Source organism: Oncorhynchus gorbuscha, linkage group LG03, assembly GCF_021184085.1.
Source record: "Oncorhynchus gorbuscha isolate QuinsamMale2020 ecotype Even-year linkage group LG03, OgorEven_v1.0, whole genome shotgun sequence".
NCBI lineage: Eukaryota > Metazoa > Chordata > Actinopteri > Salmoniformes > Salmonidae > Oncorhynchus > Oncorhynchus gorbuscha.
Genome location: NC_060175.1, coordinates 61,740,273 through 61,766,165, shown reverse-complemented (window position 1 = coordinate 61,766,165; position 25,893 = coordinate 61,740,273). Strand labels below are relative to the sequence as shown.

At 46.1% G+C, this 25,893-nt stretch overlaps 1 protein-coding gene across 1 annotated transcript in view; it reads right to left on the bottom strand.

Moving 5' to 3' along the window:
• LOC124031663 (solute carrier family 12 member 5-like) overlaps positions 1-25,893 on the bottom strand; it is a 137,342-nt gene that overhangs the window by 16,354 nt on the left and 95,095 nt on the right. The window contains exons 8-12 of the mRNA XM_046343187.1: positions 4,346-4,557; positions 3,959-4,126; positions 3,015-3,113; positions 1,111-1,168; positions 18-192 (exon numbers count right to left, since the gene is read on the bottom strand). Of these exons, the coding sequence (XP_046199143.1) occupies positions 18-192; positions 1,111-1,168; positions 3,015-3,113; positions 3,959-4,126; positions 4,346-4,557 (712 nt within the window). The remainder of the gene's footprint in view (positions 1-17; positions 193-1,110; positions 1,169-3,014; positions 3,114-3,958; positions 4,127-4,345; positions 4,558-25,893) is intronic.

The window sequence follows — 25,893 nt, the reverse complement described above, 5'->3', positions numbered from 1 at the left end:
TGTGTGTGTGTACTCACTTTAAGGAAAGGGATGACGCTATCGCGAGAAATGGCCTGCAGGAGGCGTGGCGCTCCAGTCAAACTCTGAAGCCCAGCCCCACAGGTGGAGAAGAAGGATCCAATCACGATGACCCATGGTGACGGCCAAGCCAACGTACCAATCACAAGGTTACCGTCCACCCCCTCACCAAACCTGAGGTCAGAGTGATACATTTCTAAATGGTCTTTTTCAATGAATGTTTTTGCTATAACAACTGGCTTCTTCCATTGCATAATACATTCAGTATTCACTACTGTTTTTTGGATTCTCAGTGTTTGGAAAGTTATTTGTTATTCTATGTTTTGTATCTGATTACATAGACAATTAGTGGGAGTATGCTAGTTACAGTCGCTAGTGAAAGTCTACACACCCCTTGCGCAGTCTTCACATTTTGCTGACTTAAAATTACATCTGAAAAAGGGATTGATGTGTTGATTGTGTATGTCTTCATGCCCCAGAGTTAATATGGAGCAAAGCCCAGGTAATAACTTACCTAACCCTGGGACAGAGTTTTGTTTTTCAGCAAGACAATTATACACGTTTTAATTCCAATGTCACACCAGAATGGCTTTCCAAGAGGTGGTGAGGTTTCCTGAATGGTCCAGTCTCAGTCCTCACTTTAATCTACTTGAAAATCAGAGACAAGGTTTGAATATTGCTGTCCATCAATGATTCACAACCAAATTTACTGAGCTTGATCAATTTTAACAAAAACAATGGATACATTGCACTTAGACTTGTGCAAGGTTGGTAAAATCTTAAAATCTTCAAAATGATTCACATCTGTAATGGCTGCCAAAGCTGCTTCAATCAAGTATTTACTCTACTGTGTGAAAATATATGCAATCAAGACATCTATTATTATCTTTATTATTAATAATTTTGAGAAAAAATTTCACTTTGAATATGTGGAGTAGGTTGTGTAGATCTGTAAAAAAAAATGTATTCCCTTTTAAGTTTTAATTTAAGACAGAAAAATGGGAAGACTGTGCAAGAGGTTGTAGACTTTCACAAGGCACTGTATAGTAATAATGAAGGCAGTGGATGTATAGGAGAATACTAATGACTCACTTGTCCCTCAGGACCACCCCTTCAATACATGCCCCAAACAGGACCACTGCAGACATGTCTGAGAGAAGCAGTGAAGGAATACACCTGCAGACTGTCTCCCAAACAAAGTTAGCTGAGCATTTACAAAAGCTCAAAGACATATAAACCTAAATAAAGGATCAAATGCTTCATATGGTTTATTCAAACATTCAAACAAAGTATAGTTAATATTCCAGCGTATTATTGTCAGCAGTCCCTGAGAAAGTACAAATCAGATTTCAGCACAATGGACAGCACCGCTTCAGTAATACTGGCAGTGGACCATGTTTCAGAACCATGGACAGCTCCGCTTCCAGTAGAACTGTCATGGGTAGTACAGTGAATTCCATTCAGAAAGTATTCAGACCCCTCGACTTTTTCCACATTTTGTTACGTTACCGCCTTATTCTAAAATCGATTAAAAAAAATGTTTCCTCATCAAGTTACACACAATGCCCCATAATGACAAAGTGGAAACAGGTTTTTGGACATTTTTGCAAATGTATTACAAATAAAAAACAAAATTAACATAACATTCAGATTCTTTGCTATGAGACCCAAAATTGAGCTCAAGTGCATCCTGTTTCCATTGATTATAGAGCTCCGAGACAGGATTGTCTCGAGGAAAAGATCTGGGGAAGGGTACCAAAAAATGTAGGCAACATTGAAGGTCCCCAAGAACACATTGGACCTCATCATTCTTTAATGGAAGAAGTTTGGAACCACCAAGACTCTTCCAATAGCTGTCCGCTGACAATCAAAACTGAGCAATCGGGGGCGAAGGGCTTTGGTCAGGGAGGTGACCAAGAACCTGATGGTCACTCTGACAGACCTCCAGTGTCCCTATGTGGAGATGGGATAACCTTCCAGAAAGACAACCTGCAGCACTCCACCAATCATGTTTTTATTGTAGAGTGGCCAGACGGAAGCCACTCCTCAGTAAAAGGCACATTACAGGCTGCTTGGAGTTTGCCAAAAGGACTCTCTGACTATGAGAAACAAGATTATCTGGTTGGATGAAACCAAGATTGAACTCTTTGGCCTAAACAAAAAGTGTTACATCTGGAGGAAACCAGGCACCATCCCTACGGTGAAGCATGGTGCTGGCAGTATCATGCTGTTGGGATATTTTTCAGCGGTAGGGACTGGGAGACTAGGCAGGATTGTGGGAAAGATGAATGGAGCAAAGTAAAGAGAGATCCCTGATAAAAATCTGCTCCAGAGCGCTCAGGACCTCAGAATGGGGCGAAGGTTCACCTTCCAATAGGATAATGATCCTAAACACACAGTCAAGACAACGCAGGAGTGGCTTCGGGACAAGTCTCTGAATGTCCTTGAATGGCCAAGCCAGAGCCCGGACTTGAAGCCGATTGAACGTCTCTGGAGAGACCTGAAAATTACTGTGCAGCGACGCTCCCCAACCAACCTGACAGGTTTTGAGAGGATCTTCAGAAAAGAATGGGAGAAACTCCCCAAATACAGGTGTGCCAAACTGGTAGCATCATACCCAAGAAGACTCGAGGCTGTAATCGCTGCCAAAGTTTCTTTATCAAAGTACTGAGTAAAGGGTCTGAATACTTATGTAAATGTAATATTTATGTTTTTTATTTGTAATAAACTTGCAAAATTGTCTAAAAACCTGTTTTTCTTTGTCATTACTGGGTATTGTGTGTAGATTGATGAGGGGAAAAAACTATTTAATACATTTTAGAATAAGGATGTCGTGCAACAAAATGTGGAAAAAGTCAAGGTGTCTGAATACTTTCCGAATGCACTGTATATACTGTATTATAAACCCGGGTGATTCGAGCCCTGAATGCTGATTGGCTGAAAGGCGTGGCCATCTACCACACCCCCTCACGCATTATGGCTTAAGTAAAGGATACACACTATAGAAGTCGTGGTGATGGCTGCTATGGTGCCTATGGGGATGGACTTCTGGGCATCACGCAGGTCTCCAGAGCGGTTGGAACCAGCCATGATGCCTGGGAGGCAGAGGAACAGATACAAACAGGATTAAACAGGACCAATTCCCATCCTTCACACTTGATGTCCTCTGTTTTACACATTTAACTTTTTTCATTACACTGTGCTAGGAAGTGCTTTTTGGAATTATGTGGTGCACATTTTCAGAAAAAGTGGAGGTACAACAAAAAAACAAATCAAATTTTCGATAAAAGACCTTAACAAAATGTATTCTTTACTTGTAGCAACAGTGTTTTTATGATGATCCAACAAACGGGTGCTGAGTTCAACAAACCAGGAGCATCTCTCACAAACCATGAGTACTGATAATACTATTCTGTATGTCACAGAGCAAATGTTCATACACAATGGGCATTTTATTCAGCTGTTATGCCATTGGGATGATAGTGGGAATGTGACTCATGTATTCCCCAGAATATCTGCTGATGTGGTTTTTGGCAGAAATTCTACTTCCTCTCATTTCGCCCTATTCAGCTCCTTTTGTGTCATCAGTTGTGGAATGCATTTCTCTCTCTCTCTCTCTCTGCATTTGTGCCTGTGGAGATACTCTCACGACACTATTTGTCACCATGAAGTGGATATTACAACAGGAATAATGCTGGTTTCCTTGGGTCTAGGAATGGTGCTTTTGATCTGGTATTTACTTTGAATTCAACAAGGTCAGATCTTTAAATGTAATTATAATAACTTAATATAGGTTATTAGATAAATCAGGTTACTGCTTGGCTGAAACAAAAGCCTGTACCTATACTGTCCTTTTGGGATAAGCTTGACCTAGTCGGTCCCCAGCAGTGACCCCTGACCCTTGACCCAGTGACTGACCTGTTACCTAGCAGTGACTAACCTGTGACGGAGGGGAAGTAGATCCCCACAAGTAGGGTGAAGAAGCTGGTGATGTCAGCCAGGACGTAACGGTTGGAGTTGGTGATGACCGCTTCAGGGTCCTGCATGGCAGAGATCCCCCGCTTCTCCAAGAAGTCTCCCTTCTCCAGATAGTAACCAAACAGATTCTCTGTGTAGAGAGAGAGTAGAGAGAGAGTAGAGAGAGAGAGAGAGAGAGAGAGAGAGAGAGAGAGAGAGAGAGAGAGAGAGAGAGAGAGAGAGAGAGAGAGAGAGAGAGAGAGAGAGAAATGCACATCATAACAATTGCATACCTTTTGTGGAGTACCAGTACATCGCTCCACTACAGACTACATTCGATTACAATACATTCTGAGTGGGCACCTCTTACCAGCCAGTATACCACTGCTGACCCCTGGGATACCCTGGATCTCAGAGACATTGTTGTTTGCAAAGTATTCATCACAGGTAGCATTGAGGAACTCGGAGTCACAGAAAATCTTCCACAGTTTGGTGGTGACTGTGCCGTTGTCCCGTTCAATGACCTTGGCACAAACGTCAAATCCCTTGGAGATCAGAGTACGGTTCCCCAGGATACACACTCTGTAGGGGGTAGGACAGACATTACATAATCATTAGCTCCTTATTTATTTAGAGGTTGGGGAAAGCACAACATGAATCAACATAAATATGCAAGGCACATGGCTTGATTGAGTGAATGAAGTAAACATTAAACAAACAAATCAAAATCCACTGGTTGCTTTGAGTTTATGGCTAGAGACAAGGTCATCATGGTTTTGTTTGTTTGGTTTGTAAAGCTCCGAAAGCTTTAAAGCTGGAACCCTTAACTGGTGAAATTGCTATGTCCGTTTGAGATATTACAACAACAAAGAAGTTACTGCAAACAACGAAAATAGTTTTTTCCCCCTTCAGACATCATTGCACTAGGACAGCAGAATATGCACTGCAATTTATTTGACCACGCTGCCGAATGCTCTTCTCTTCCGTTTTCATAAACAAAACAAAAATAATAACAAATACACTGGGGTGAACAGTGGCACTGTTTCCCCTAATGCGTATTTGATCTTCAAGGGAAAGTTTGAAAATTACTGGGGGAGGAGGGAGTCAGAGACCACTCAGAGGTCAGAGAAGTAAGTGAACGTCATGGTCATCTCGTTTTTGGCATGCTGGATGCCCTATGCCACAGTGGCCTGTTATATCTTTACCAATCAAGGAACCAACTTCAGCCATCTCATGATGACCATCACAAACTTCTTGGCCAAGAGTGCTGCCCTCTACAACCCAGTCATCTATACTGAGTGTACAAAACATTATGAATCTGCTCTTTCCATCACGTAGACTGACCAGGTGAATCCAGGTGAACGCTATTATCCCTTATTGATGTCACTTGTTAAATTCACTTCAATCAGCACAGATGAAGGTGGAGGAGACAATGTAAAGAAGGATGTTTAAACCTTGAGATAATTGAGAGATTGATTGTGTCTGTGTGCTATTCAGTGGGTGATTGAGCAAGACAAAAGATTTAAGGGCCTTTGAACGGGGTATGGTATATGTAGTAGGTGCAAAAACGCACCGGTTTGTATCAAGAACTGCAACGCTGCTAGATTTTTCTCTTTCCCATGAGTATCAAGAATGGTTCACCACCAAAGGACATCCAGCCAACTTCAAATCAAATCAAATCACATTTTATTTGTCACATACACATGGTTAGCAGATGTTAATGCGAGCGTAGCGAAATGCTTGTGCTTCTAGTTCCGACAATGCAGTGATAACCAACAAGTAATCTAACTAACAATTCCAAAACTACTGTCTTATACACAGTGTAAGGGGATAAGGAACATGTACATAAGGATATATGAATGAGTGATGGTACAGAGCAGCATACAGTAGATGGTATCGAGTACAGTATATACATATGAGATGAGTGTGTAGACAAAGTAAACAAAGTGGCATAGTTAAAGTGGCTAGTGATACATGTGTTACATAAGGACGCAGTCGATGATGTAATCAAGCCTACCACTGTTGTGTCGTCCGCAAACTTGATGATTGAGTTGGAGGCGTGCGTGGCCACGCAGTCGTGGGTGAACAGGGAGTACAGGAGAGGGCTCAGAACGCACCCTTGTGGGGCCCCCGTGTTGAGGATCAGCGGGGAGGAGATGTTGTTGCCTACCCTCACCACCTGGGGGCGGCCCGTCAGGAAGTCCAGTACCCAGTTGCACAGGGCGGGGTCGAGACCCAGGGTCTCGAGCTTGATGACGAGCTTGGAGGGTACTATGGTGTTGAATGCCGAGCTGTAGTCGATGAACAGCATTCTCACATAGGTATTTCTCTTGTCCAGGTGGGTTAGGGCAGTGTGCAGTGTGGTTGAGATTGCATCGTCTGTGGACCTATTTGGGCGGTAAGCAAATTGGAGTGGGTCTAGGGTGTCGGGTAGGGTGGAGGTGATATGGTCCTTGACTAGTCTCTCAAAGCACTTCATGATGACGGAAGTGAGTGCTACGGGGCGGTAGTCGTTTAGCTCAGTTACCTTAGTTTTCTTGGGAACAGGAACAATGGTGGCCCTCTTGAAGCATGTGGGAACAGCAGACTGGTATAGGGATTGATTGAATATGTCCGTAAACACACCGGCCAGCTGGTCTGCGCATGCTCTGAGGGCGCGGCTGGGGATGCCGTCTGGGCCTGCAGCCTTGCGAGGGTTAACACGTTTAAATGTCTTTACTCACCTCGGCTGCAGTGAAGGAAAGACCGCATGTTTCCGTTGCAGGCCGTGTCAGTGGCACTGTATTGTCCTCAAAGCGGGCAAAAAAGTTATTTAGTCTGCCTGGGAGCAAGACATCCTGGTCCGTGACTGGGCTGGATTTCATCTTGTAGTCCGTGATTGACTGTAGACCCTGCCACATGCCTCTTGTGTCTGAGCCGTAAATTGAGATTCCACTTTGTCTCTGTACTGACGCTTAGCTTGTTTAATAGCCTTACGGAGGGAATAGCTGCACTGTTTGTATTCAGTCATGTTGCCAGACACCTTGCCCTGATTAAAAGCAGTGGTTCGCGCTTTCAGTTTCACGCGAATGCTGCCATCAATCCACGGTTTCTGGTTAGGGAATGTTTTTATCGTTGCTATGGGAACGACATCTTCGACGCACGTTCTAATGAACTCGCACACCGAATCAGCGTATTCGTCAATATTCCCATCTGACGCAATACGAAACATGTCCCAGTCCACGTGATGGAAGCAGTCTTGGAGTGTAGAGTCAGCTTGGTCTGACCAGCGTTGGACAGACCTCAGCGTGGGAGCCTCTTGTTTTAATTTCTGCCTGTAGGCAGGGATCAGCAAAATGGAGTCGTGGTCAACTTTCCCGAAAGGGGGGCGGGGCAGGGCCTTATATGCGTCGCGGAAGTTAGAGTAACAATGATCCAAGGTTTTACCACCCCTGGTTGCGCAATCGATATGCTGATAAAATTTAGGGAGTCTTGTTTTCAGATTGGCTTTGTTAAAATCCCCAGCTACAATGAATGCAGCCTCAGGATAAATGTTTTCCAGTTTGCAAAGAGTTAAATAAAGTTCGTTCAGAGCCATCGATGTGTCTGCTTGGGGGGGGATATATACGGCTGTGATTATAATCGAAGAGAATTCTCTTGGAAGATAATGCGGTCTACATTTGATTGTGAGGAATTCTAAATCAGGTGAACAGAAGGATCTGAGTTCCTGTATGTTTCCTTCATCACACCATGTCCCGTTAGTCATGAGGCATACGCCCCCGCCACTCTTCTTACCAGAGAGATGTTTGTTTCTGTCGGCGCGATGCGTGGAGAAACCCGTTGGCTGCACCGCCCTGGATAGCGTTTTCCCAGTAAGCCATGTCTCCGTAAAGCAAAGAACGTTGCAGTCTCTGATGTCCCTCTGGAATGCCACCCTTGCTCGGATTTCATCAACCTTGTTGTCGAGAGACTGGACATTGGCAAGAAGAATACTGGGAAGTGGTGCGCGATGTGCCCTTTTTCGGAGTCTGACCAGAACACCGCCGCGTTTCCCTCTTTTTCGGAGTCGTTTCCTTGGGTCGCTGCATGCGATCCATTCCGTTGTCCTGTTTGTAAGGCAGAACACAGGATCCGCGTCGCGGAAAACATATTCTTGGTCGTACTGATGGTGAGTTGACGCTGATCTTATATTCAGTAGTTCTTCTCGACTGTATGTAATGAAACCTAAGATGACCTGGGGTACTAATGTAAGAAATAACACGTAAAGAAACAAAAAACTGCATAGTTTCCTAGGAACGCGAAGCGAGGCGGCCATCTCAGTCGGCGCCAACTTGACACAACTGTGGGGAGCATTGGAGTCAACATGGGCCAAAAAAGGGTGCAACTCAATATTAGGAATGTGTTCTTAATGTTTTGTACACTCAGGTGTTCTTAATGTTTTTTACATTCAGTTACTAGGGTAGAGGCTGGTCCAAAATAGGTGTTTTTTTAAGCTTTTGGGAGGATTTAGTGTGTGTTTATATTCGGCATGGGAGGGTAGTGCATTTTCCTCCTGGTTTATATTCACTATTTTGCAGGCTTTACTATGTAATAGATTCCATCTTAGGCAAATTTCCTCATCTGCTTCCCTTATGCACTATGCTAACTATACCACATGTCCACCATTCATAGTGGCAGAAGTGGTAGGTGGATTGTTTGTCCAGATCTGCAATAGGCTAACTAGCAATCATACCACACATAAATCATTTAAACTGCCCCAATTGTATATACAGTGGGGCAAAAAAGTATTTAGTCAGCCACCAATTGTGTCAGTTCTCCCACTTAAAAAGATGAGAGAGGCCTGTAATTTTCATCATAGGTACACTTCAACTATGACAGACAAAATGAGAAAAAAATCCAGAAAATCACATTGTATGATTTTTAATGAATTTATTTGCAAATTATGGTGGAAAATAAGTATTTGGTCAATAACAAAAGTTTATCTCAATACTTTGTTAGCAATGACAGAGGTCAAACGTTTTCTTTAAGTCTTCACAAGGTTTTCACACACTGCTGCTGATATTTTGGCCCATTCCTCCATGCATATCTCCTCTAGAGCAGTGATGTTTTGGGACTGTTGCTGGGCAACACAGACTTTCAACTCCCTTCAAAGATTTTCTAAGGGATTGAGATCTGGAGACTGGCTAGGCCACTCCAGGACCTTGAAATGCTTCTTACGAAGCCACTCCTTTGTTGCCCGGGCGGTGTGTTTGGGATCATTGTCTTGCTGAAAGACCAAGTCCTGTTTCATCTTCAATGCCCTTGCTGATGGAAGGAGGTTTTCACTCAAAATCTCACGATGCATGGCCCCATTTATTCTTTCCTTTACACCACATATGTCAGAGTCAAGGCCCGCGGGCCACATCCGGCCCGCGAGAAGGTTTTTTACGGCCCCTGGGATGATCTTGATTTATTATTAGAACCGGCCCGCAGACCGCAGCAAGCCGGCAGCCCGCAGATCTTTTACACGCACCAATACTACATTTCCCACAATGCAACGGTGACGCACCGAGCAGTAGGCTGCTTCATTTCAATATTTATTGGCACAGCAGTTGTCAGCATCACAGTAAAATTAACTTTCAGATACCCATCAAAAATGGCAAAACGGAAGGTGGACACTGAGAACCGGGGGTTTCAAACAAGGTGGGAGTCGGAGTATTTGTTCACGGAGGTAGCTGGAAAACCTGTGTGTCTTCTGTGTGGAGAAAGTGTGGCGGTACTGAAAGAGTATAATCTGAGACGACATTATGAAACGAAACACGCGGACAAAAACAAGAATATGGACATGGAACAAAGGCTACAAAAGGCAGAGGAATTAAAACGAGGCCTCAAATCTCGACAGGCTCTGTTCAAAAAAGCCAAATCACAAGGCCAGGCTGCTGTCAAGGCCAGTTTTATTTTGGCAGAAGAGATCGCTAAATCAGCCCGGCCATTTACGGAGGGGATTTCATCAAAAACTGCATGATTAAAGTTTGTGACGAAGTTTGCCCAGAAAAAAGGCAACTCTTTTTAAATGTGAGTCTGAGCAGAAACACCATTGCCGAGAGAGTAGACCAGTTGTCCATCAATCTAAAAGAGCAGCTTGTGAAAAAGGGAAAATATTTCATTGCATATTCCTTGGCTGTGGATGAGAGCACCGACATTTCTGACATTGCCCAGTTGTCAATTTTCATCCGCGGAGTGGACTCCAGCCTAAGCGTGACAGAGGAGTTTTTGGCTTTACGTCCTATGCATGGCACAACTACGGGGCATGATTTGTATGAAGAGGTGTCAAAATGTGTAAATGAGATGGAGCTGCCTTGGGAAAAACTCGTGGGTTTGACAACCGACGGAGCACCTGCGATGTGTGGACACAGGAGCGGACTGGTGGCGAAGATACGGGAAAAGATGCAAGAGGAAAATGCGACAGGTGAGCTGACAGCTTATCATTGTATCATACACCAGGAAGCGTTGTGCGGTAAAGCCTTGAAAATGGAGCATGTAATGAGCATCATCACGCGCACAGTTAACTTTATCAGAGCCAAAGGTTTGAATCACCGCCAGTTCAAGGCATTTCTGACGGAGTTAGAAACGGAGCATGGTGATTTGCCTTATCACACAGAGGTGCGATGGCTAAGCCAGGGAAAGGTGCTTCAAAGATGTTTCGAGCTTCGTGAGGAGATTTGTCTGTTCTTGGACAGCAAAGGGAAAGACACAACACAACTCCGAGACTAAATGTTTCTGTGTGAAATGGCTTTTCTGTGTGACATTACGAGTCATCTGAATGCAATGAACTTGCAGCTGCAGGGTCGGGATCGTGTCATCTCTGATATGTACAGTACAGTGAAGGCATTTAAAACCAAACTGACTCTGTGGGAGACGCAGATGCGGAAAGAAAATTTGAGCCACTTTCCCAGCTGCCAGACCATGAAAGAGAAGCTCTCTACCAGTGCGTTCCCGAGCGCACAGTTGGCTGATAAAATAGGTATGCTTGCCGCTGACTTTCGACGCCGATTTGCTGACTTTGAAGCACAAAAAGCAGGTTGGAACTGCTCGGTAACCCATTTGCTGTTGACGTGGAAAGCTCACCACCAAACCTCCAAATGGAGTTGATTGACCTCCAATGCAATGATGCACTGAGGGCAAAATATGCGGCAGTGGGTGCTGCGGAGTTCGCCCGTTTCCTCCCCGACACAATGCCCCAGCTGCGCATCCAGGCTGCTCAAAAGTTGTCTATGTTTGGCAGCACATACCTGTGTGAACAACTGTTTTCTTTGATGAACTTGAACAAAACATCACACAGAAGTCGACTTACTGCTGAACACCTCCACTCAATTCTGAGGATTTCCTCAGCTCAGAGCCTTACCCCGAACATTGATGAACTTGTGGAAAAGATGGGACACCACCAAGTATCACCCTCAACCTCAAACAAGTGAACATTACTGTGCAATCACATATTTAGAGTTTTTACTCAGTTCAAGTTTAAAAGTTAAAGTTTAATATTTGTTTTCACTTCTCCTTAAACAAAGTGTTGTTTTTGATTAATAGATTTTTGCACTTTATTTTATTGTATTTCAATCCAATTATATTTTTAAAATATTTCAGTTGAGTGGATGATAGAAAATTGCTATTATTGTTTTTTTCTTTGAAGTAAATTTAGCCCACTTTTGCTAAAATAGAAAATATAGGCTACTGATGGTGCCTTGAATACCGGTTTCTTTCATTTAATGTTCATGTTATGGGGATTTTTATATAAAGGAAATTTGTCTTTTGTGTCTGTTGAAAATTAAAGATTACTGACAGAGCCATAAGAAAATATTGCTTTATTTATCTGATCATATTGGAATATATTTGTTAGGTTTTCAGTAGGTTCAATTAGGTTCACTAGACTATATGCGTCATTTAAAATTTTTTCAATGAACATTCGAACAGTCCGGCCCTCGGCTTGTAGCTAAATTTTTTATTTGGCCCTCCGTCCATTTGACTTTGACACCCCTGCTTTACACGGATCAGTCCTCCTGGTCCCTTTGCAGAAAAACAGCCCCAAAGCATGATGTTTCCACCCCCATGCTTCACAGTAGGTATGGATGCAACTCAGCATTCTTTGTCCTCCAAACACGACGAGTTGAGTTTTTACCAAAAAGTTATATTTTGGTTTCATCTGACCATTTGACATTCTCCCAATCTTCTTCTGGATCATCCAAATGCTCTCTAGCAAACTTCATACGGGCCTGGACATGTACTGGCTTAAGCAGGGGGACACGTCTGGCACTGCAGGATTTGAGTCCCTGGCGGCGTAGTGTTACTGATGGTAGGCTTTGTTACTTTGGTCCCAGCTCTATGCAGGTCATTCACTAGGTCCCCTGGGATTTTTGCTCACCGTTCTTGTTATCATTTTGACCCCACGGGGTGAGATCTTGCATGGAGCCCCAGCGAGGGCCCAGCAGGCCCAGTTATTCAGGAAACTTTAATACGCACTCTGACTCTTCTCCAATTCCTAGTGGCTATTCCTCGCGCACCTAGACCTAACGCTTCAATACAGCCTACATATTTATCAATTAACTTTATATTAAGTCACAATGTTTTAATCTGATTAGGCTACTTCAAATGAGTCCTGTAGGCTACCTGCGCACGTTTGTCCAAAATATAATTCCAGCATCCAAACTGTGCACCGCCCATGCCATTTGATGCTACAAAACACCAAAAAGTGTAATGACATTCGAAGGTTGTCAAGCCTAACCTTAGATACCGGGTACAAGGTAGGAATTGATTTATTTTCTGTTTGTCGATATTAACATAGTCTATTTGATTATGATGTAGAAAATGCAAACAATGATGTGGAAGCACCCAGGTTAAAATATCAAAATCAACTTAATTAATTTGGGGGCATTTTGAACACACATTAAACATTAATTGACATTTTGCTAGCTTGCTATTGCTAGCTAATTGTTCCTGGGAGATGAACATTGCGTTATTTCACCAGAAATGCATATGGTCCTTTTTTCTGGATCTTTGAAGAACTCGGCTCCTCTCCTTGTTCGAGCGATGCCAACGGTCTTCTAGCCATCGCGCTCCATTTGTCATTGTTCCATTTGTTTTGTCTTCTTCCCCGCACACATGGTTTACATTCCCTAATTACACTGCATATATCCCCCCCCCTTTCCCCTGTTTATTGTATCGCATCAGTCTGTTATTTTGTTGTTGCCTGTACCCTATTGGGGAAATTTTGGTTGTATTATGGTTGTATTCTTGACTGTAATTTTGCGCTTGTCACTTTTGCCGGTTGGCTTGAATTGTAGCTGTTTGCGCCCGTCTATTATTGCTCTTGGCAAATAAAGTCGCCTGATCACCTATTCTCTGTTCTCCTGCACTTGACTTGAATGAGCAGCAGCGAAAACCCTGACAGAATTCCACATCCACCATGGAGTCAGCATGATCAGGTACCCCGGTCAGAGAAGTCGAGGAGTGCGTCCGAGAATACTCGGCGATGCTGCAACATCTCGGCGCCACGATGGATTGCGTTGTCCAGACCATGGACCGCTGGGAGAGACAGGGAGTCTCTCCGGCGCCTCGACCAGCACAACCGGGGTTACCTCTACCCGTCCCTCCTGGATCCAGTCCCAGTGGGATGCGTCTCTCCCTTCCCAGGGAGTTTGATGGGATGGCAGCACGGTGCCAGGGGTTCCTATTACAGCTGGACCTATACCTGGCCACTGTTCACCCAGCTCCCTCGGGAAGGGAGAGGGTGTCCGCCCTCATCTCATGCCTCTTGGGGAGAGCTTTGCAAACTCCGTGTGGGGAGAAGGAGAAGCGGCGTTGGATCACCTTGAGAAGTTCACCCGCCGCTTCTGGGCAGTCTTCGACCATCCGCCCTAGGGTAGAGCGGCAGGGGAACGGCTTTTCCACCTGAGGCAGGGGACAGGGAGCACCCAGGAGTTCGCCCTGGAAATTTGGACCTTGGCAGCCGGAACAGGATGGAACTACAGACTCCCTAAATTCTATCAGCATATTGATTGTGCTACCAGGGCTTGTAAAACCCTGGATCATTGATATTCTATCTTCCACGACGCATATAAGGCCCTCCCCCGCCCTCTTTTTGGAAAAGCTGACCACTACCCCATTTTGTTGCTCCCAGCCTATAGACAGAAACTAAAACAGGAGGCTCCCGCACTCAGGTCTGTTCAACGCTGATCCGAACAATCTGATCCCACGCTTCAAGATTGCTTCGATCACATGGATTGGGATATGTTCTGCACCGCGTCAAACAACAACATTGACATTGGTGAGCAAGTTTATTAGCAAGTGCATCAAGCAATGTCGTACCCACAGCAACAATTTACCTGTTGTCACGAATTCCGCTGAAGATGGTGTTTCTTCTTGTTCGGGCGGCGCTCGGTGGTCGTCGTCGCCGGCCTACTAGCTGCCATCGATTCCCTTTCCTTTTGTTTCTGTTAGTTGGGTCTAATTGGTTACACCTGTTTTGAGTTTAGTTTTGTTTGTAGGCTATTTAAGGGCACGAGGCCCGCTGGTTATTGTGCGGGCTTGTTCTCTGTTTTATGGTGTTAGTTGATTATTGTGATCTCTATTTTTCCGGACAGTTTTAGTCCTGTTTATTTGGACGGATTGTTTCATGTGCCCTTGTGTTTTGCATGTCCGTTTTTCCGCTGTCATTGGAATAAAAGATCCACGTACAGAACTACCTGCTCTCTGCGCTTGACTCCTCCACCCACCATTCATAGAAGTCATAACACCTGTTTGGGGTAGCAGGCAGCTTTTTCACTTTTGGATAAATAGCGTGCCCAAACTGAACTGCCTCCTACGCTGTCCCAGATCCTAATATATGCATATTATTATTAGTATTGGATAGAAAACACTCTGAAGTTTCTAAAACTGTTTGAATCATGTCTTTGAGTATAACAGAACTCATTTAGCGGGCAAAATCCCGAGGACAGACCATTCAAATGTTTTTTTTTAAATAAATAAAATCACTGTCTTTTCAATAGGATTTCACTGGGAATCCATAATTCTAATCGACTTTCCTGCAGTTCCTACCACTTCCACTTGATGTCACAAGTTTGTAGAAATTGGTTGAGGTTTTTCCTTTGTGTAATGAAGAAGTACCATAGCTCAGAACGAGAGTCACTTCATGTATATTTTGGATATGTATCGACAGAATTAATCGAACAAAAGGACCATTTGTGATGTTTATGGGACATATAGGAATGCCAACAAAAGAAACTCATGTGCATGATTTGTATTTTATTTCTGCGTGCAGAGTTGAAATATGCTACTCTCTCATTGTTTACTGTTGTGCTATCATCAGAAAATAGCATCTTATGCTTTGGCTGAAAAGCCTTTTTGAAATCTGACATGTTGGCTGGATTCACAACGAGTGTAGCTTTAATTTGATATCTTGCATGTGTAATTTAATGAAAGTTTGATTTTTATAGAAATGTATTTGAATTTGGCGCTCTGCATTTTCCCTGGCTATTGGCCATGTGGGACGCAGGCGTCCCGTCTACCCCGGAGAGATTAAAACATTCCCAAACTAGAATCCGCGGATTGATGACAGCATTCGTGCGAAACTGAAAGTGCGAACTATTGCTTTTAACCAGGGCAAGGTGACCGGAAACATGACCGAATACAGTGTAGCTATGCCCTCCGCAAGGCAATTAAACAAGGTAAGTGTCAGTATAGAGACAAACTAGAGTCGCAATTCAAGGGCTCAGACACAAGAGGTATGTGGCAGGGTCTACAGGCAATCACGGATTATAAAAAGAAAACCAGCCCCATCGCGAACCAGGATGTCCTGCTCCCATTCAGACTAAACAACTTCTTTGCTCGCTTTGAGGACAATACAGTGCCAATGACACGTCCCGCTACCAAAACCTGTGGACTCTCCTTCACTGCAGCCGACGTGAGTAAAACATTTAAACGTGTTAACCCTGGCAGAGCTGCAGGCCCAGACAGCATCCCCAGCCGCGTCCTCAGAGCATGCGCAGACCAGCTGGCTGGTGTGTTTACGGACATATTCAATCAAACCTTATCCCAGTCTGCTGTTCCAACATGCTTCAAGAGGGCCACCATCGTTCCTGTTCCCAAGAAAGCTAAGGTAACTGAGTTAAACGACTACCGCCCCGTAGCACTCACTTCCGTCATCATGAAGTGCTTTGAGAGACTAGTCAAGGACCATAACACCTCCACCCTACCTGACACCCTAGACCCACTCCAATTTACTTAACGCCCCAATAGGTCCACAGACGATGAAATCGCAACCACACTGCACACTGCCCTAACCCATCCGGACAAGAAGAATACCTATGTGAGAATGCTGTTCATCGACTACAGCTTCGCATTTAACACCATAGTACCCTCCAAACTCATCATCAAGCTCGAGATCCTGGGTCTCGACCATGCCCTGTGCAACTGCGTACTGGACTTCCTGATGGGCCGACCCCAGGTGGTGAGAGTAGGTAACAACATCTCCACCCCGCTGATCCTCAACACTGGGGCCCCACAAGGGTGTGTTCTGAGCCCTCTCCTGTACTCCCTGTTCACCCACGACAGTGTGGCCATGCACGCATCCAACTCAATCATCAAGTTTTCAGACGACACTACAGTGGTAGGCTTGATTACCAACAATGACGAGACAGCCTACAGGGAGGAGGCATGGGCCCTCAGAGTGTGGTGTCAGGAAAAAACCTCACACTCAACGTCAACAAAACAAAGACAGCGTGGTGAAGAAGGCACAGCAGCGCCTCTTCAACCTCAGGAGGCTGAAGACATTTGTTTTGTCACCAAAAGCGCTAACAAACTTTTACAGATGCACAATCGAGAGGATCCTGTCGGGCTGTATCACCGCCTGGTACGGCAACTGCTCCACCCACAACCTGAAGGCTCTCCAGAGGGTAGTGAGGTCTGCACAACGCAAACTACCTGCCCTCCAGGACACCTACACCACCCGATGTCACAGGAAGGCCATAAAGATCATCAAGGACAACAACCACCCGAGCCACTGCCTGTTCACCCCGCTAACATCCAGAAGGCGAGGTGAGTACAGGTGCATCAAAGCAGGGACTGAGAGACTGAAAAACAGCTTCTATCTCAAGGCCATCAGACTGTTAAACAGCCACCACTAACATTGAGTGGCTGCTGCCATACATGTAAAAAATGTATCACTAGCCACTTTAAACTATGCCACTTTTATGTTTACATACCCTACGTTACTCATCTCATATGGATATACTGTTCTCTATACCATCTACTGCACCTTGCCTCTGCCATTCTGTACCATCACTCAATCATATATATTTATGTACATATTCTTCATCCCTTTACACTTGTGTGTATAACGTAGCTGTTGTGAAATTTTTTGGTGAGATTAATCGGTTATTACTGCATTGTCGGAACTAGAAGCACAAGCACTTCACTACACTACGTATTAACATCTGCTAACCATGTGTATGTGACAAATACAATTTGATTTGATTTGACCACTACAGATACAGCCTCCATCGGGAGTTGGATTGCAGGGATGCCACCATCACCTTTGACCAACTGGTGGATCTGTCCATTCGGTTGGATAACCTGCTGGTCACCCTCAGACGTCCAGAGATGGCTCTGTTGGTTCTAGCTTCCATTACCACCGCTCCGGTGCCAATGGAGCTGGGAGGGGCTGCCCTTAGGGAGGCTGGAGGAGGGGCCTTCATGTGCACCATCTGTGGCCGCAGAGGGCATACTGCCGGTCAGTGCCAGGTTGGTAACCTCTGGGAGTCGAGGCAGCAGGCAGGAAGCCACCATCTCCCTGACCATGGTGACGCAGGGGGGTCACGAGGAGAGACTCAGTCTCTTCCTCATTGACTCTCCTGCATTTCCCGTGGTACTAGGCCTTCCCTGGTTGGTTCGTCATGACCCCACCATTTCATGGCAACAGAGGGCTTTCACGGGGTGGTCGCGAGAGTGCTCGGGGAGGTGTGTAGGGGTTCCGTACAGAGCCCGCTCCCCTTCAGTGTCCCGTCAGGCGTCTGTATGTCCCATCTGCTGTCCGTGACCAGTTGATCTATTGAGCCCACACGTCACCCTCCTCTGGTCATCCGGGGATCGGTTGGACGGTGCGCTGTCTGAGTGGGAAGTACTGGTGGCCTACCTTGGCAAAGGACGTGAGAGTTTATGTTTCCTCCTGCTCGGTGTGCGCCCACTGTAAGGCCCCTAGACACCTGCCCAGAGGTAAGCTACAACCCTTAGCCGTTCCACAATGGCCGTGGTCAGGTTACAGGTTACAGCTTCCCCCCGATTACCGTATTAACCCCTCGTTCCATGTGTCTCTCCTCAGGCTGGTGGTGAAACTTATGGTTGTATTCTTGAAGGTATTTTGCGCTTGTCACTTTTGCTGGTTGGCTTGAGTTGTAGCTGTTTGCGCCCGTCTGTTATTTCTCTTGGCAAATAAAGTCGCCTGATCACCTAACTCTGCTCTCCTGCACTTGACTCGAATGACCAGCAGCGAATACCCTGACACTCGTGTTTCTCTATTCTGACTATTAACTCTAGAAAAGCTGGGCATCGAGCAATGCGTTCTGAGCCAAAGTCAAAACAATCAAATAAATGTGTCATACATACATTACGAACGAAAACTTTCTATAGTTTATTTTACTGTAAAAAAACCCCACCACAATTCAAGTGTTATACAACATCATAAAGAAATTCATTTTAATTTTGTTAAGGGAGGACTTTAGAAGCATAAAGAATGAATAGATTTTATTTCAAAAGAACATACAATTATAGTTGTATTATGTTACTAGTCTGCTTTAGTGGCCTATGGCTATACTTCTGCAAGTTCTCACTTGTAGAATGCATGGAACAACAGATGTAATATTCTACAAAAAAGTTATATTTTGAAATAGAGCGCATCCCTTACTTTTAAGAGTTGTTTGGCAAATGAACAGTACTAGTCAAAAGTTTGGACACACCTACTCATTCAAGGCTTTTTCTTTATTTTGACTATTTTCTACATTGTAGAATAATAGTGAAGACATACAACTATAATAATACATATGGAATCATGTAGTAACCAAAAAAGCGCTGATCAAATAAAAATATATTTGAGATTTGAGATTCTTCGAAGTAGCCACCCTTTGCCTTGATGACAGCTTTTCACACTATTGGCATTCTATCAACCAGCTTAATGAGGAAGTCAGCTGGAATGCATTTCAATTAACAGGTGTGGCTTGTTAAAAGTTATTTTGTGAAATGTATTTCCTTCTTAATGCATTTGAGCCAATCAGATGTGTTGTGACAAGGTAGGGGTGGAAGATGGTATTTTACCAAATAGGGCTAAATCCATATTATGGTAAGAACAGCTCAAACAAGCAAAGTGAAACGACAGTCCATCATTACTTTAAGACATGACGATCAGTCAACATGGAAATGTTCAAGAAATATTTGAAGTTTCTTCAAGCGCAGTCACAAAAAACATTCAGCATATGATGAAACTGTCTCTCATGAGGACTGCCAGAGGAAAGGACAACCCATCCTCTGCTGCAGAGGATAAGTTCATTAGAATTACCAGACTCAGAGATTGCAGCACACTTAACCAGCATGGCTACCACAGCATTCTGCAGCGATACGTCATTCCATCTGGTTTGCATTTAGTGGGATTATCAATTGTTTTTCAAGAGAACAATGACTCAACACACCTCCAGGCTTTGTAAGGGATATTTTAACAAAAAGGGGAGTCATGGAGTGCTTTATCAGATGACCTTGCCTCCACAATCACCCGACCTCAACCCAGTTGATATGGTTTGGTGTGAGTTGGACTGCAGAGTGAAGGAAATGCTAGCCAACTGTCACGAACCTTGCCGAAGATGGTGCCTCTTCCTGTTCGGGCGGTGCTCGGCCGTCGTTGCCGGCCTATTAGCTACCATCGATTCCCTTTCCGTTTGTTTTGGGTTATTGGGTAATTGCGTACACCTGTTTTGTATGAGGGTTTGTTTGTAGGGTATTTAAGGGCACTAGGCCCGCTGGGTATTTGTGCGGGCTTGTTTGTGTTACTCTGTGTTTGATGGTGTGAGTTATTCGTATATTTATTCTCCGGACTATTTTGTCCTGTTGTTTGGACTGGCAACTTATATACGCCCTGTGTGTTGGCGTGACTGTTTTGTTGCGCTGGGGAATAAATTTGAAAGAAAGACTGAACCCTGCTCTCTGCGCCTGATTCCACCCACCACTCCTAGTTGATCGTAACAGAAGCCCGCACCTTCAGAAATGGAATCAGCAGGAGCAGCGACCACCCCTCTCCCCACTATGGAGGAGCACGTCCATCACCACACAGCGGTCCTCCATCGGATTGGTACCGCGATGCACCAGATGATGGAGAGGATGGAACGATGGGAGAGGAGTGGTCTACCGACGTCTACCCCAGCTCCCCCACTGCCGACAACACCTACTCAACCTACGTCGTCCTCTGGGTCCGGCGCACTGCGTCTATTCGATTGGACAACCTGCTAGCTGCCTGCAGGCGTTCAGAAGGGGTCCTGTTAATTCCACCTTCCAGCTCTCCCACTCCCACTCCGATAGAGTTGGGAGGAGCTGCATCTAGGGGGATCAGAGGGGGCTCCTCCTGCTCCTATTGTGGACGGAGAGGACACACTTCGGACCAGTGTTGGAGGAGTCCCTCTGGGAGTCGAGTGGGTCAGCGGAACATTCCTCGGCCACCCCAGGTGAGTAAGCACCAAACTCACACAGAGCTCCCTGTTGGTCACATGTTTTTGTTAATTATTTTTCCTGCGTTTTACCCCTCTCTTCAGTATAAGGCGCTAGTCGATTCAGGCGCAGCTGGGAGTTTTATGGATCGTGGACTCGCCCGTAAATTGGGTATTCTGTTAGTGCAGATAGACCCACCTGTCCCCGTGCACTCCTTAGATAGCCGACCATTAGGGTCAGGGCTGGTCAGAGAGGCCACGATTCCGCTGGACATGGTAACGCAGGGGAATCATAGGGAGAGGATCAGTTTCTACCTTATTGATTCACCTGGGTTTCCGGTGGTGTTGGGGGTTCCCTGGCTGGCTATTCACAATCCCCTTTATTTCCTGGAAACAGGGGGCTCTTAAGGGGTGGTCAGATGAGTCTTCAGAGAGGTGTATAGGAGTTTCCATCGGTGCCACGACGGTGGAGAGTCCAGGCCAGGTTTCCACCGTGCGCATTCCCCCAGAATATGCCGATTTGGCTATCGCTTTTAGTAAGAAGAGGGCGACCAAATTACCACCCCATCGACGGTGGGATTGCGTGATAAACCTCCAGGAGAACGCTGCACTTCCCCGGAGTCATGTGTACCCGCTGTCACAGGAGGAGACGTTGGCTACGGAAACATATGTCACGGAAGCTCTGAGACAGGGGTACATTCGGCCCTCCATGTCACCCGTCTCCTCAACTTTCTTTTTTTTGTGAGGAAAAAGGAGGGAGGTCTGCGTCCGTGCATTGATTATCGAGGTCTCAATTCGATCACAGTGGGTTTTAGTTATCCGCTACCTCTCATCGCTACGGTGGTGGAATCATTCCACGGAGCGCGTTTCTTCACAAAACTGGACCTCAGGAGCGCGTATAATCTGGTGCGTATTCAGGGAGGAGACGAGTGGAAAACAGCGTTTAGTACCACATCAGGCCACTATGAGTACCTCGTCATGCCGTATGGGTTGAAGAATGCTCCAGCCGTCTTCCAATCCTTTGTAGATGAGATTCTCAGGGACTTGCACGGGCAGGGTGTGGTAGTCTATATTGATGACACGTTGATGTTTCCCTGGTGCGCAGGGTTCTTGGCCGACTGCTGGAGCATGACCTATACGTCAAGGCTGAGAAATGTGTGTTCTCCAAACCAGCCGTTTCCTTCCTGGGTTATCGCATTTCCAGCTCGGGGATGATGATGGAGTGTCACCGTGTTAACGCCGTGCGTAATTGGCCGACTCCGACCACGGTAAAGGAGGTGCAGCGGTTTTTAGGGTTTGCCAATTACTACCGGGGGTTTATCCGGGGTTTTGGCCAAGTAGCGGCATCCATTACCTCACTGCTGAAGGGGGGGCCGGTGCGTTTGCGGTGGTCAGCAGAGGCTGATGGAGCCTTCAACCAGTTGAAGGCACTGTTCACTGGGGCTCCCGTGTTGGCGCATCCGGACCCTTCGTAAGCATTCATAGTGGAGGTGGATGTGTCCGAGGCTGGGGTTGGAGCCGTGCTGTCTCAGCGCTCGGGCACGCCACCGAAGCTCTGTCCCTGCGCTTTCTTTTCTAAGAAGCTGGGTCCGGCGGAGCGGAACTATGATGTGGGGGACCGGGAGTTACTAGCTATGGTAAAAGCCCTGAAGGTGTGGAGACACTGGCTAGAGGGGGCTAAACACCCTTTTCTCATCTGGGGCGGCAGGGTAGCCTAGTGGTTAGAGCGTTGGACTAGTAATCGAAAGGTTGCAAGTTCGAATCCCCGAGCTGATAAGGTACAAATCTGTCGTTCTGCCCCTGAACAGGCAGTTAACCCACTGTTCCTAGGCCGTCATTGAAAATAAGAATTTGTTCTTAACTGACTTGCCTAGTAAAATAAAGGTTAAAAAAAAAAAAAAAAAAAAAAAAAATGGAGTATATTCGAGCAGCGAGGAGACTGAATCCGCGTCAGGCTAGGTGGGCCATGTTCTTTACACGTTTTAGATTTACGATCTCTTACAGACCAGGTTCCCTCAACACTAAGGCCGACGCGCTGTCCCGTCTCTATGACACCGAGGACCGGTCCATCGAACCCACTCCCATCCTTCCAGCCTCTCGACTGGTGGCCCCAGTGGTATGGTGGACGCGGACATCGAGCGGGCGTTGAGGGTTGAACCTGCGCCTACACAGTGTCCGACTGGTAGAAGTTACGTACCGCTTGGTGTCCGTGATAAGTTGATTCGGTGGGCCCACACACTACCATCTGCGGGTCATCCGGGGATTGATAGGACAGTGCGGGGTCTTAGGGGGAAATACTGGTGGCCCACCTTAGCTAGTGATGTGAGGCTCTATGTCTCTTCCTGTTCGGTATGCGCCCAGAGTAAGGCTCCTAGGCACCTTCCTAGAGGGAATTTACAGCCCCTCCCGGTTCCACAACGGCCATGGTCCCATCTCTCGGTAGATTTCCTTACTGATCTTCCCCCATCTCAGGGGAACACTACCGTTCTAGTCGTTGTGGATCGGTTCTCTAAGTCCTGCCGTCTCCTCCCATTGCCTGGTCTCCCTACGGCCCTACAGACTGCAGAGGCTCTATTTACCCACGTCTTCTGGCACTATGGGGTTCCAGAGGATATCGTCTCCAATGGGGGTCCCCAGTTCACGTCTCGGGTTTGGAAGGCGTTTATGGAGCGTCGGTCAGCCTTACCTCTGGTTATCACCCCGAAAGTAATGGGCAGGCGGAGAGAGTAAACCAGGAAGTGGGCAGGTTTCTGAGGTCGTATTGCCAGGACCGGCCAGGAGAATGGGCGAGGTACGTCCCGTGGGCAGAGTTAGCCCAGAACTCTCTTCGGCATTCGTCAACGAATATGTCGCCATTCGAATGCGTACTGGGCTACCAGCCGGTCCTGGCTCCGTGGCATCAGAGTCAGACCGAGGCTCCTGCGGTGGAGGAGTGGGTACAGTGCTCTAGAGAGACCTGGCGGGCAGTCCAGGATTCTCTCAGGCAGGCCAGTGAACGGCAGAAGAGAGACGCTGACCGCCACCACAGCGAGGCCCCGGTGTTCGCACCAGGGGACAGGGTCTGGCTCTCGACCCGAAACCTGCCCCTCCGCCTGCCATGCCGGAAGCTGGAGCCGCAGTGTGTGGGGCCATTTAAAGTCCTGAGGAGGATAAACGAGGTGTATAGATTGCAATTTCCCTCTTATTATTGTATTAACCCCTCGTTTCATGTGTCTCTCCTCAGGCCGGTGGTAGCTGGTCCCCTACAAGACAGTGAGGTACTGGAGGTCCCTCCACCCCCTCTGGACATCGAGGGGTCCCCGGCGTACACAGTACGAGCTATTCTGGACTCGAGACGCCGGGTGAGGTGCCTGCAGTACCTCGTGGACTGGGAGGGGTACGGTCCGGAGGAGAGGTGCTGGGTACCGGGGAGGGACATTTTAGATCCTTCCCTCTTGAGGGATTTCCATCGCCTCCACCCGGATCGCCCTGCGCCTCGTCCTCCGGGTCGTCCTCGAGGCCGGGGTCGGTGCGCTGCGGGAGCCGCGCGTCAGGTGGGGGGGGTACTGTCACGAACCTTGCCGAAGATGGTGCCTCTTCCTGTTCGGGCGGTGCTCGGCCGTCGTCGCCGGCCTATTAGCTACCATCGATTCCCTTTCCGTTTGTTTTGGGTTATTGGGTAATTGGGTACACCTGTTTTGTATGAGGGTTTGTCTGTAGGGTATTTAAGGGCACTAGGCCCGCTGGGTGTTTGTGCAGGCTTGTTTGTGTTACTCTGTGTTTGATGGTGTGAGTTATTCGTATATTTATTCTCCGGACTATTTTGTCCTGTTGTTTGGACTGGCAACTTATATACGCCCTGTGTGTTGGCGTGACTGTTTTGTTGCGCTGGGGAATAAATTTGAAAGAAAGACTGAACCCTGCTCTCTGCGCCTGATTCCACCCACCACTACTAGTTGATCGTAACACCAACAATTGCTGATCATATTTTGGAACTCCTGCAAGACTGTTGGAAATAAATTCCAGGTGAATCTGGTTGGGATAATGCCAAGAGTGTGCAAAGCTGTCAGCAAGGCAGCTTTTTGATTTGTTTAACACTATTTTTTACTGTTTTCTACATTGTAGAATAATAGTGAAGACATCAAAACTATGAAAAACGACAAATGGAGTCATGTAGTAACACCCTGTCACACCCTGATCTGTTTAACCTGTCTTTGTGCTCGTCTCCACCCCCCTCCAGGTGTCACCATTCCACCACATTATCCCCAGTGTATTTATACCTGTGTTCTCTGTTTGTCTGTTGCCAGTTCATCTTGTCTTGTCAGATCTTACCAGTCTGTTTTCCCGCCTCCTTGCTTTCTCAAGTTCTGTTCCCTAGTTTCCCCAGTTCTGACCATTCTGCCTGAACTGACCCCGAGCCTGCCTGTTGAGCTCTACCTGCCTGACTGAACCGTTTACGAACTTCTGCCTGTCCTGACCCTGAGCCTGCCTGCTATTCTTTATCTTATTGTCTCTACCCTGGATTACAGACCTCTGCCTGCCTTTGACCTATCTTTTGCCTGCCCCCTGTTTGGGTCAATAAATCTGTGACTCTAGCTGTCTGCATCTGGGTCTTATTCTGAGTTCTGTTAGTGTCCAAACCTTCGACTTGTACTGTATGTGTTTTAGAAACCTTGTAAGAACCTGCTCTTTCCATTATGAAATCAAAATGTCTTACCTCTATGACGGATCATTTGAAAAAGTTGGTAAGCTCTGTTGTCTTCTTTGTCAATTATCCACGCTGTTCTGCTATCTCTTCATTCACATTTTAGCGCCCGGCTCTGCAGACGCGCGCAAGGAGTGTGGAGGAAATGATTGAATAACATGTGCAAGTCAATTTATTTTGGAATGCTCGTACAAGCAACGTGTTGTTGAAATCCAAACAAATAAAATATTATTTGTCTCATGCTTTGTAAACAACAGGAGTTGACCAACAGTGAAATGCTTACTTATTGGCCCTTCCCCAGAACGCAGAGAGAACTTTTTGAAATAATAGCACAATAATAACATGAGGAATAAATACACAATGAGTAACAATAACTTGGCAATATACTCATGTTCGAGTAACGAGTCAATGTGCAGGAGTACGGGATGTTTGAGGTAGATATGTACACATAGGTAGGGATATGGCGACCAGGCAACAGGGTAGATGATAAACATTAGCAGAAGCAGCATATGTGATGAGTTAAAAGAGTTAGTGCAAAAA